Source organism: Cibotium barometz, chromosome 35 (assembly GCF_041138505.1).
Source record: "Cibotium barometz isolate CiBa-2024 chromosome 35, ASM4113850v1, whole genome shotgun sequence".
Lineage (NCBI taxonomy): Eukaryota > Viridiplantae > Streptophyta > Polypodiopsida > Cyatheales > Cibotiaceae > Cibotium > Cibotium barometz.
In genome coordinates this window covers 36,617,559-36,630,410 of record NC_141080.1, presented here as the reverse complement: position 1 = coordinate 36,630,410, position 12,852 = coordinate 36,617,559, and the positions used below count along the sequence as shown (strand labels likewise).

Sequence of the window (12,852 nt, the reverse complement as noted above, 5' to 3'; positions counted from 1 at the left end):
TACATTCATGCACACACACACACACTTCTTTCTCATGCACATGTGCACTCTCTCTCTCTCTCTCTCTCTCTCTCTCTCTCTCTCTCTCTCACACACACACACCCACCCACCCACCCACATGTAAATATATATTATCTATAATATTATGTTTTATTATATTTAGAGACGTATACCTATATATACATGTGTATTTATAAAATAAATAAACACATATTCACATATATTTTTAATTAATATCAAATTTTAATACATGAGGATACATGGTGAGGTGTGTTCACTCTTAAATAAGTGTATCTTATATACAATGTCTTTTGTCTTCTCTTTTGCATACATATGTGTGATTGTGTGTGCATATACACGTATGTGTGATTGTGTAATGTCTTCACGCATGCATGTGTCTTGATTGTGTGTATTTGTTGTGTGTGTGTGTGTGTGTACATGGTGTGTATGTTTTTATTTATGTGTATCCATAGAGCGAGTGCCTACACGTACGTATGTGTTGCATGTACGTATGTGTGAGCATGTGAATATACTCGTGTGTACATGTATGTGTGTGCACATGCAGGTGCATATGTGTGTGTGTGTGCATATCCATGTGTGTGCACATGTACTTGTGTATGTGAGTGTATTTATGTGCTTGTGTGTATGTACAAGCTTGAGTATGTGTGCAAGTGTGCATATCTCTATAAGTTGCATATGTGTCCATGCGTGCGAGTGTGTGTATGTGTGTTTGTATGCGTGTGTGCACGTATCATGTGCTTGTGTGTGTGCATGAACATACATGTGTGTGCGTCGACATACACATAAATCTATTTATATATACATGCTTACATACCTATAGATACACATACATACATAATATATATATACGCGTGTGTGTATGTATATTCTCTCTTACACATGCACATAATATATATATGTGTGTGTATGTGCAAGCTTGAGTATATGTGCAAGTGTGCATATCTCTATATGTTGCACGTGTGTCCATGCGTGCGTGTGTGCACATATCATGTGCAAGTGTGCATATCTCTATATGTTGCACGTGTGTCTATGCGTGCATGTGTATGTGTGTTTGTATGCGTGTGTGCACATATCATGTGCTTGTGTCTGTGTGTTGTGTGTATGTGTGTGTGCACATGAACATAAATGTGTGTGCGTCGACATACATATAAATCTATTTATATATACATGTTTACATACCTATAGATACACACATACATAATATATATGTGTGTGTGTGTATGTATATTCTCTCTCTTACACATGCACATAATATAATATTAGAAGATATGTGTATGTGTGTGTGGAGGAGGGGGGAGGGGTGGGCAATTTGCTTTCTAATGTATTTTATATATATATATATATATATATATAAGAAACTCATTCAATGAGTAAATGGTTTAATGGTGACAACTAATTGTGAGCCCCAATGCATCTAGGCGTGTGGGAAAGAAACTCCCAAACACTTGTCTTATTCTCTCCTTTCTCCTTTTCAAAAATCCTCCCTCTCCTTTCTTCACTTAAAGGGGTGGGCACTCTTCCTTTATCTTGTAATAGATAATAGATAGATAGATATAGATATGTTTTTCTTTTTATTTAACATAAGCATCCACTAACGGTGACTAGAACCTCTCTCATTCAAGGCCAGGAGAGAATGCACTTGGGCGGGCAAGATTGAAAGCGCCCACGGTCTGTAAAGCCCCTCGGGTGTGGACTCCTTTTTTAAAGTAGAGGGAGAGGATGTTGATTTTTGTAATGCTCGCCACACAGCCATGCCACTTCCAAGGTATCTTGGTAGAGAGCACGCCTGAGCTTGAACTTGCTTGCTATGTTGCTCTCCGTCATTCCCCCATTTTGCTGCAGCACGCTCACCAGCCACTGCTGCCACCCTGTGAAGGCCTCTGCTGATGATGCTGCCGCCTCCATCTCTCGCAAGCCCTGGTTGTCGAGAAAGCCAGGAGTATCCAAACCAAGGGCGATGATCTGAGATAAGTCAGGTATCGTGGAGCCTGCGCCTGCAACCACGTGTGCTCCCACTTTGGCCACCAGAGTTAATATCTTCAAGAACCCGTTCACATACGGGAGTGCCGCCTTTAGTGGCCCTTCATCCAATACTGTCACACACATGCCTCCCTGATTTTGCACCCTGTGTGGGAGCTCCCTGTCCTCACAGAAAAGCTCTATGCGTACACTCTTCAGATCCTTGAAGAGTGCCGTCACCATCTTCCTCTTGGCTCCCACCTTGTCTGTGGTGAGGAAGACAAAGCGAGGGACTCGTCTTGCCTCGCTCTCCACAGCAAAATTCAACGATTGCTCCACCGTCCTCTGAATCTTTGGCAAGACATTGCTCCGAAGATTGCTGATACTCTTGTGCATGACATCCAGTTTGGTGCGGATGTCATCGTGCATAGAATCCACTTTGGATCTGAGGCCATCCAGCTTGGCGTTCATGTTTTGCATCTCCCGGTGGATCGCCTTTGCCATGCCCTTACTGAAAGTCACCACCATCTGTTCTGCGTTTTCATCTGCGATCTGGTCTTGGAGGTGCCCAAAGTTCTCATCTGCAAACTGGATCTTGCTATTATCTCTTTTTTGATCCCCTAGGTTGACATGGCTTGATGTGCTGCAGCCCATAACATCCCCTAGGTTAACATGGCTACTCTGATCTCTCATCATTTGATCCCCTAGGGTGCCATGGCTAGATGTCATCCCCTCATCTTCCTCTGTCCAAGCTGTATCCCTCATCTGGAAGGCATCTTCAGCAGCTTTCTGTAAGGATAACTTATACGACATCAGCACCTCCATGTACTCCTCAAATCCCAACAGATCAACGAAAAGGTTTGCTACAGGGTGCACATATTGATTCTCCTTCCATAAATAAAGTAACTTCTGTCTTCCTTCTTCTAATTGCCTCCTAAGATTTTGCTTGAGTTCCTGGATCAAAACACACTGGTCTTCTCTCACATGTGAGGGGGCCGGAACCTGCAAACAATCTGGGCGGATGACACCTTCCACAAGCTTTACTCCTTGGTTGCCTACAGGTTGGGCGCACACTCTGATCAAAGTTCTGATTACCTCATCCTCCATATATGTCAAGGTGTGCCCAAAATCTGCCAGGTCGGGGGCACGCACCATAACATCAATTACATGTTCCCCTTTGGCAAGCCCAAATTCCACAATGATTTCCATGTCTTGCACGCATATTGACATGAAATCTTTATCCAATTTCACATCAGCTTGAATCTCGCAGAATGCCTTATTAAAAATTACCTGCAAAGTAGGGGAACAAGGGCAATACATTAAGCATATTAGTCTGCTGCTGGAAAAACTAAAACTCATTGAGATGAATGCACCAACCTGTATCATAGGAAAGAGCCCTGGGGTAAGAAAAGTCAGATCTTTCTTATCACACTCTAGTCTCCTACCCATATAAGCAAGCTCCTGCGTTCTCCCTTTGATTGCTCCTCTCCATTGCAAACGTCTCCCTTGCTCGATTGAGCTGGAATCAGAAAGTGTGGCTGGGATGAAAACCGTGCCATGGGGATCATTGGGGACTTTGCAGCACAGATGCATTGCTTCCATCAAATCTACCAGTAGCGACCCTTTCACTTTGGAATGAGATCCCAGCTCTAGTAGCTTCTCTAGATAATGCTGCCTTGCATATCCATGTATGGGCATTAACCTTGATGCAGTTTGTGACTCTGGGAAATGAATAAGGCTACCCATCACCTCATGACAAAACCAATTAGGATCAAGAACGAGAAAAGGCATGTTGCTAAGGTAGATGAGGTCGCCAGATTCGTTGAGAGAAGATGCAATCGCCTTTTGAACTTCATGGTCAGTAATTTCGAATCTATCTCTGCAAAGCTTCCCAAAAACATCCCAAGTAATGATTGGCTGCTTTGTAATCAGTGATTCTTGTGCAAGACTTGAAGAAAGATATTTGCTTACTTCACTGCATATGTGGTAAACCTCCACACCATTCAATACATCGCTAGCTGTCTTGAAAATGCAAGACGCCACAGGCTCAGCATCAGTAGGCTTCCTTGCATCCACTTCAAAGACCTCAGCCAGCTCGACGGTCTCGTTGAAAATGGTAGCAAGGGAATCAATCGAAGGTGCAAGCGCATCACGCACGAGGTCCATCTGGTCTTTGCGGGTGAGAACCACGATGATCTTGCGAGCCACATTGGACTGGCGGGTTTTGGAGGCTATAAACTTGAGCCAGTAGCGGAAGCTAGCCTCGAATGCAGTTGCTGCCTTGCGTTCTCCGTCGCCTTCGTCTTTGCTGGCCACAGGGCTCCACACAAACATGAACATGGCCGGACTCCCGTGACCAGCACTGGGATCTGGAAACATGTGGTCGTGAAATGCATGAAACTCTGTTTGCCCAGCCATGTCCCACACAGACATTTGTATATTGCCTCTCACAAGTTCATGAACCTCGATTCCTCGTGTGCGCTTCAGACTATGAGAACGAGGAATTACACGCGCCTGAGAGCATACAGCAGACAAGCTTGACAGTAGGGTTGTCTTTCCTGCATCCAAAATAGGTTAATGTTAGACTTTAGATAGTCAACAAATAAATAAATCAAACTTTATCTAAGCTTAGGTTTACCTTCGAGCTCACTAACTGTAGTTAGCCTGTTAACTAAGGTTCCAACGGTTTCATCTTCTCATGTACATATACTTGGCCTTTCGTGCCCTTTAAATCCAGCAAGTTATTTCAGTCTCACAGCCTACACTTAGTTTCCACATGGTATGAGAGTTTGTGGAATGTGAAGCAGGGTTCAGAGGTGTATGCGAAGGAGGCTGCTGCTTGGAGTAGGTTGATTGGAGCTGCTTGGTGTATGCGGGGAAGCGAAGGAGCCTGCTGCTTGCAGTAGGTTGATTGGAGCTGCAACATGAGGTTGATGTGCCGGGTTGGGTGCTTGCACGGGAGGTAGTTCCACATCCACCTCTTCCCATGCAGTGAGGGTTATTGGTGTATAACGATCTGTGCTAGGGCCTTTACACACCGCCCAATCTCACCAAATGAGTGCTCATGATCTGGGCATGAGCTGGTAGTTTTCAATGGGCAGGGGGTTTACGCACTGCCCAAGCCAAAATCTTTCAAAAAGTTAGTATTCAATGCATTATTGACAAAAGACTACAACTGGCTGCCCATGAAATTTCTTATCATGGGCGCCAGTCAGCTGTCACCTCACCTTTTGAAGTCTGCCCAAGTTTGACTGTGTAACAGAGGTGCGCCCATCCAGCCCAATTTAAGCATCCGATTGGCTCCCAGCATTAACGGTGGGCGGGCAGACCTTTGGTGTGTAAAGGCCCTTAGATGGAGGAGGATTGCCTTGAGGACCGTCTCCAGAGATGAGTGCCATTTCATCAAAACTGAAGACCGATTTGGATCAAAGAGGCGGAACGCCTTCACACCAAACCTGTCTCCATACCTGACAAAGACGGTTCTAGTTTTCCCCTTTTCCCAGGAGGTATAAAGTCATATGAGGGTGTGCCAAAGATCCAGAGATGACTCAGATCGGGTTTCCAGCCAAACCAAAGTTCAAGTGGGGTTTGATGAGGCAGGGTTCTATAGATAGGCTGCAGTTGCCACTGCTTTTTCCCAATAAAAATGAGCTAAGCCTGCTACTGTAAGAAGCATTGAAGGAGCTGACTCCATGAAGCGCAGTGTGGTTCTTTCTCTCTTCTGTACCATTTTTTTGAGGATTATAGGGTTCTGTGTATTGATGCTTTATGCTGTACCATTTTGTTGAGGATTATAGGGTTCTGTGTATTGATGCTTTATACCTTGTGACTGGCAGTAGGGCAAAAGTGCATTGGGAGACATACTCTCCACCATTGTCGGTGCACCAGTACTTTAATCTTAACCCCATGTTGATTTTCTGTAAGCTGTTTGTAAGCTTTTAAATGTTCTGATGCCCGCTCATCAGGCCACAGAGGTCAGAATGTACCAATTGTAGAGGTTTAGCGCTCTTTGATTCAAGCCTGGGGAATTTTGTGTTGTGTGCTTGGAGTTAACCAAAACTGAAGACCAGTGGCCATCTGCTTTGTCTGCATCTCCCTCAATACTATTTAATTAGATGACCCAATCTGTAATGCCAGCGGCGGGTTTCCATGTGGTCTTGCAATGGACTGGATGCCACAAGAGCATGAGAGGAGAGGAGGGTTAATCCGAGAGGGTAAAGGTGACCCTGCTGTAGACACCGGCGGGTTTCCATGTGGAGAGGAGGGTTAATCCGAGAGGGTAAAGGTGACCCTGCTGTAGACACCGGCGGGTTTCCATTGGACTGGATGCCACAAGAGCATGAGAGGGGAGGAGGGTCAATCCGAGAGGGTAAAGGTGACCCTGCTGTGGACACCTGATGTGAAGGGGTTCCCCTGAGGGAATATGAGATTTAATGATGCAGAATTTACGATGCTGGCTCCATCGCCTGTGCGTTCACTCATCACTGATAGGAGATTCTTTGTGAGAGGACACATAATAGACCATATTCTGGTCCACTAGGTATGAGAACGGTGATGTACCCATGTCCTTCATCATAGCAAATGCTATCATCACCAAGATGTACCTCCAGAGGGCTATCGAGGGGTGAAGTTGGAGAGCCACTCACGAGGGTGAGTCATGTGATGTGTGACCCCAAGATGTACCTCCAGAGGGCTATTGAGGGGTGTGGTTGTAAACAGTTTGAGGGCTTCTACAGTCCCTTCATCAGTAGTCTGGATAGCTACACAATGAAATTGGCATGAGACCATGGGAATCTTGAGTTGGATTGCTCCCTTCATTTGGTGCCGCAATCCTTCTCAAGATGTCCTTGCTGTTTGCAAGAACGACAGGAGACAGTCCCTGCTGAGTCGGTGGACTGTCTGTTGGAGTTGAAATTGGGTCGATTTTGTTGACGACTGGATCTTTGTGGCCACTGTGGGCGCTTTGAACTCCTCGCATTAACTGCCATGGCTATGGGACGGTTTTGAGGACTGTTCGAAGTGCGTAGTGTTGGAATTAATGCTCGTGTCCACTATAGGAGTGTGAACGCCCATCACCAAGTGATGCAAAATCAATAATACGTCATAACGATTCAACTACGAGTGCGGCTCCTGCTCCTCCGTCTATCTGTGAGTGATGGCGAACGATCTGAGTAACATCTAATTAATGATTTGTATTACTTAATAGTAATTACTGCTTCTTCTGAAATTCTACATGGTATCATCGGGTATCATCGCCTCTTTCCTGGAGTGCTTGTGGTGCCTGTCTTGCGTGCTTCCGTCTCCAAATCACTACCCCGCTTCTTCTGCAGTACCAACGCTTTGCCTGGCCAATTGACTGCCACCCAATGCAATATCTAAAGTTTCACGACTTCCTTCAAAGCATTAGCCTCTCCTTCGTGCTTGCTTGTGCACCCTTCTCTAGCACCCCTACCCTCTGCCTTCTCTAGCGCCCCTTGCCATTGCCTTGCTTGCAGGTTGGTTTTTCAGGCTTCCTCTACATACTCACACTACCCTTCATAGATCTTACCACCCAAGGCTTTCAATGCGAATCCGAACTCTCTCTTCGGCAAACCAAAGCAAACGTAGCCAAAGAGGAAGCAGTGCATGTTTTGCACAGCAGCAAAAACAACTACGTAAGAATTAACCAACAACTAACAATAACTTTTTTTTTTAAAAAAAAATAGATAACTTTAACATAGATAATTTTAATAACAGACATAATTTTAACTTTGATCTTACTCTACTTCAGAGGATAATCCAAGGGTACCACACTAGCAATAACAATTATTTTTTTAAATTAAATAAAAAAATATTTTCTTTATAATCAATCAAAAATTAATTTTATATTTAATAATTCACTCACATTACGAACATGCTTAAACATTCAGGCTATTCTTGAGCGCAAATATGCCTACTCTTTCAGGCTATTTGCATGCACACACACCATTTTACATAAATAATATAAAAAAACTTTTCAAATAATAATTATTATTATGAAAAGAAACAAACAAACAAATAAACAACACAAATGGGTACAAACTCATCAATTGAAAAGGCAAAGACCCTTTAAATTCAAACGAAATCAACCCCAAAGGGGACTTTATAAAGAATGGTGATAACAATGGCCACCATAGTGAAAAAAAGATCAATGCACCCGTGCGAGTGTCTGCAGGACCCATGAGGACACTTCAAACAACCCCAAAGGGGAAATAATTGTTAAAACTTTGGGTGATAACACTTGACCACCCAAGTGAAACATTGACCACGCAAAATAAATAATGAACAATAACTAACAAAAGTGGAATATAACCCACCAAACTAAGACAAAAATGAACATTCAAAAATAAATAAATCACAAAAAGTGGATGGAACCCACAAATTTAAAATAACATAAAACCAATACTAATAATAAACAATCCATTATCTTCGACAAGCTGAAAACGAATCAACCTCTAAGCGATGACATTAAAACTTAATTGTACACACACACTTGTAAATAACATAACCTCTCATTTGATATTTATTGATCATAAGTACTCATACAACCTTTCTATTTAGACATGCAATACTTGGAATTCCACTACTCAACTTGAGGGGGAGAATACGAATGGCAATTCTTAGAGTAGAAGAACTTGTGTTTCGACATCATATCAGAACACACGTGTTGCAGTTACTACCAAGCACAATGTCTCAACATCATATTGGAACATGTGTCTAGTGGTTGTCAAGAAGATCAACTTCGACAAAAAGTGTATCGACATCATCACAAAACAAATGTGTTGCGGTTACCAAAGCAGTTATATCATCATCGAGATATCATTATTCATTTAACACTCATGATGTAAAGATATATAGCATTACACATGAATTCATAATGCATACATCATTATACACATCACATCTCCTCATTCACCCTCATGCAAATATTCGCATTAAGGGAGACGGTTGGAATTAATGCTTGTGTCCACTATACGAGTCTGAACACCCATCACCAAGTGATGGGTGCTTATACTCGTTATAAATGTAACCAACGTCAATCATTAATACATCATTCAACTACGAGCGCGGCTCCCGCTCCTCCGTCTGTGTGTGAGCAATGGCGAGCGATCTGAGTAACATCTAATTAATGATGTGTGTTACTTAATAGCAATTACTGCTTCTTCTGAAATTCTATACAAAGAGCATCCTGCTGTAGAATCTTGTTCATGAGATTCTGAAGATTAAGATATGTGACAGATTACAGTCGCTTAACAAGAGTAACTTGTGAGACTAAATCAGTCATGGGTGTTCTCAAGTAAGTCCCTGTTGGATGCTGCAGGGGCTGGGTGGAGCACAACAGGCAGCCGTGTGACCAGTCGGGGTTGATGGCGTGAAGAGAATAGCCAGTCTACGTTGGCAGGAAGGGTCGCAGCAGACCAAAGAAGTCGCTGTCAGGCACAGCCGCAGAAGACCAAAGAAGGTGGCAGAAGGTCGGCGTCACAGCAGGTAGAGCTCGCAAGAGATCGAGCGCTGTGCTGTAGAGCATATGTGAGAAGTTGAGCTCCAGCGGTAGTGTGCGCCGGATCATTGGAGCCCTAGTACCAAATCGTAGCCTGTAGCTAATTAGGGATGGTTAGGCAAGAACACCTATGGCGGGTGAAATGTTTTCGCCATGGCTGGAAGAGAGAGAGAGAAGCAAGCTGTAGAGAAAGCAACGGTACAGATAATCGAGAGAGAGTCTGAAACCAAGAACCCCGAGTACATGATTTATGTGGGCATACGCCATAAAGCCTTATCTTTTGACTAATACAAACAATGACACATGGCATAAGGTTGTGACATCATTGCTTATGCACATACTCACATAATATGTGCCTTAGAGGTTGTTCACACACAAACACACACTACTATACACTCATAAGGAGTGTTCACACAAAGTTACACCCTTTGGCTACATGCTTATCCTTTGCCTTTGAAACACGTACAATGATAATAGCAGGAGAACACTTTGAAGCTCGACATGACATCGGCTCAACATCGCCTCTCAACCACCTCACATAGGAGATAAGGTTTTTTTTTCTTTAAAAAAAAAAAAGTAAAGTGACTCCCTTGAGGGTTTGTTTGCATGCACGCATAAAAGGTGTGTAAAAAGGCATTAATAAGGCTTTGTCAAAGCCTCCTTTGTTGGCACCTTAAGGCTTGTACACATCAAGAAGGCTCTGTACACATAGACTCGCCAAAAGAGCTGTTTACATGTTGCTTATTTATTTTTTCTTTCTAAACATGATGTACATTCCTTGAGTTATAAAAGGCAACTTGCTTGAGTGCGTCAGTATTACCTCTTACAAAGTTTTTGATAAAGGGAGAAAGTGCGTTAAGTAATCTCAAATTATAAGTGACCTGAAAAGTGCATTAGGAGATCTCAAATTTTGTAAAGGATTTAAACACTACTCTTAACCAACAAGACAAGAGTAACACCTATCCTCATGGTTACTCAAGCAAAAATAGACAAATTTAAAGAAGAAGACTTTCAGAATCCACACATGGCACACATAGATCAAATTCACCCTTATGAGAAAAGGGATATAGAATGTGGCAAATGGAAAAGAGAAGGCTTAAGCTAATGACTCGGGAAGGAGAAGTTTCTTGGTTGGTCAAATACAAGAAGGTCTTTTCTATCATAGCCTTGGGGTTAAGTGACTGATACATCGATCACATTGATGGGTGTGACACATGGTACATGTTGAAACTATGTTTGGTGTTACACAAGGAAGGTGCTCCAAGTTTTACTTGCTAATAAAGTTTTCTGAACTAAAAATGAATCCAGAGGACTCTTTTTTTTCACATTTGAAATCAATGAAATACATGCTAACACAATTGGTAGGAATCAAGATTGCTATTGATGAACACATTGCAATTGCAGTCTTACTTAAAAGTCTTCCAAAATAAAGAGCATGGTAGCATTGTTACCACTCTTACCAATCTACCAACATCAAAATTAGTAGATATTAAAGCTTCTCTCATAGAGGAGGAAAGAAAGATCAATTAAAGAACGTCAATCTTCAATGAAGAAATGGCTTACTTCATGAAGCATAAGCAAAATCATAAGGCTACACCAACATCAACAATTTCTCCAAGGACTTCACCAACAGAGGATTCCATGGGAAGAAGAATCATAGGGAAGAGAACTGTTTTTTGAAGCAAAAGTCTAAAGCCTTAATTGTTGAAGATAGTCAGGAAGAAGAAGATGAAGTGGAGGCCGTAACAGAAGAGGCTAATCTTGTGGTTGACTCGGATTGGGCCCTTTAGGCTAGTCTTGCTATACAGAACCTCTTAGCCTAACATTTGATAAGCAAACTCGAATCAAAAGAGGCCAATCTTGTAGTTGACTTGGATTGGGCCTTTTAGACTACTCTTGCTACCAAGGACCTCTTAGCCTAACATTTGATAGGCAACCTCCAACTAGGATTTGTATCAATCTTATGGGTATTGGATCTCTAAGGTATCTAGATATGTATCACTTGTTAGAGCATTTGTGTATCCAGCATTGTATTAGTCTCTAGGAATTCGAACATCTCTTGTAAGAAGGTTTGTTAGAGACAACATGTGTTCTCCTGCCATTTATCATTGTATGGGTTCCAAAGTCAAAGGATGAGCATGTAGCCATAGGGTATAACTACGTGTGTCAACACTCCTTATGTGTGTACTAGTGTGTCTTTGTATGTGAACACTCCTTATGCGTGTACTAACGTGTCTTTGTATGTGAACAACCTCTAAGGCATATATTATTTGAGTATGTGTATAAGAAATAATATCACAACCTATGTGTCATTGTTTGTATTAGTCAAAAGAGCCTACAACAAGCAGAAAAAACACACAATAGCATCTGAAATGGACATGAGGAGTTCAGAAGTTTTGCCTGCGTATGCATCTCCACAGATGAACAGGCGCAATGCCACGGCAGGCACTTTCTTGTGTAGCCTTAGGGTCTTTGAGTGCCTCTGTTGGTTCCTTAAAAGTTGCGCTTCGATGGCAGCGTCAAGCGGCATGCCTCTCAAGTCCAGGAATGGGAGACCGGATTGGTGAAGTGCGTCTACCACTGCGCCCACTAGTGCGCTTGAGGATTTAAGTGTATTGATATGTACATCTCCCAAAGAAAGGCTGGAGAGAGATGTGCTACTGCACTCTTCAAGGAATTTCATGAAATCAATCAGATCTGGAACATCCACGCTGAAGCCTATCAGAGACAAATCTTTTAGCTGCCACTGCAAAAATCTATGGAACGACGGGCGCCATCTGCCGACGTCGGAAAGAGTAAGTCGGTTGGTGATACAGTGGCTGTCTAGATTCGTCAATGCCTCTAGGAATTCACTGCTCGTTGAAACCCTTTCCAGATGCAGACTATCGAGAGCAATTCCTTGGATCATAGAACTGCGCCAGAATTCCAGATCAGAAGAAAACACCGTAAGGTTTTTTATCCCCGTGTTCTTCTTGAGGGTCTCTAAGAGTAGTTCAGCTGCGAGCTCACCCGGACTCGTGACTGGGTTGGTTTTGAGTGGCCGGGCAGGAGGACGACCAAGGAATCGGAACGAAAAAAAGAGGCTCTTGGGTGGAGTGATGTCGAGTGAGAGGCGTAGCGCTTCGCACCACCCCGACGCCTCCTCCTCGCTTAGCTCAACACCCACCAGATAAACAGTGCCACCGAAATTAGCCGCAGCTCGCAAGTACTCCAGCCGCTTCTCCTCCTCACCTGCCTCCGACAGGTCCAGCAACATGTCGGTCGTCCCCCAATCCAGCCTGACAGAAGAAGACTGATCCACCAAATAAGTCGTCGCCGGCTCATAGCCGTTCGTCAGGAAGAGATTGTTTACA

General features: G+C 43.1%; 1 protein-coding gene across 2 annotated transcripts in view; it reads right to left on the bottom strand.

Moving 5' to 3' along the window:
• Nucleotides 1-1,329: 1,329 nt before the first annotated feature.
• Nucleotides 1,330-12,852, bottom strand: part of LOC147618400 (protein TORNADO 1-like) — an 11,830-nt gene continuing 307 nt past the window's right edge. The window contains exons 1-3 of one of the 2 annotated variants that reach the window (XM_086774833.1): nucleotides 11,900-12,852; nucleotides 3,358-4,538; nucleotides 1,330-3,270 (exon numbers count right to left, since the gene is read on the bottom strand). The exon at nucleotides 11,900-12,852 is cut by the window's right edge and continues 307 nt beyond it. In XM_086774833.1, coding sequence (XP_086630959.1) covers nucleotides 1,723-3,270; nucleotides 3,358-4,538; nucleotides 11,900-12,852 — 3,682 coding nt within the window. In that variant the 3' untranslated portion in view covers nucleotides 1,330-1,722. Of the gene's footprint in view, nucleotides 4,539-11,899 lie in introns of both variants that reach the window. The other variant, XM_086774832.1, reaches the window with a different exon arrangement.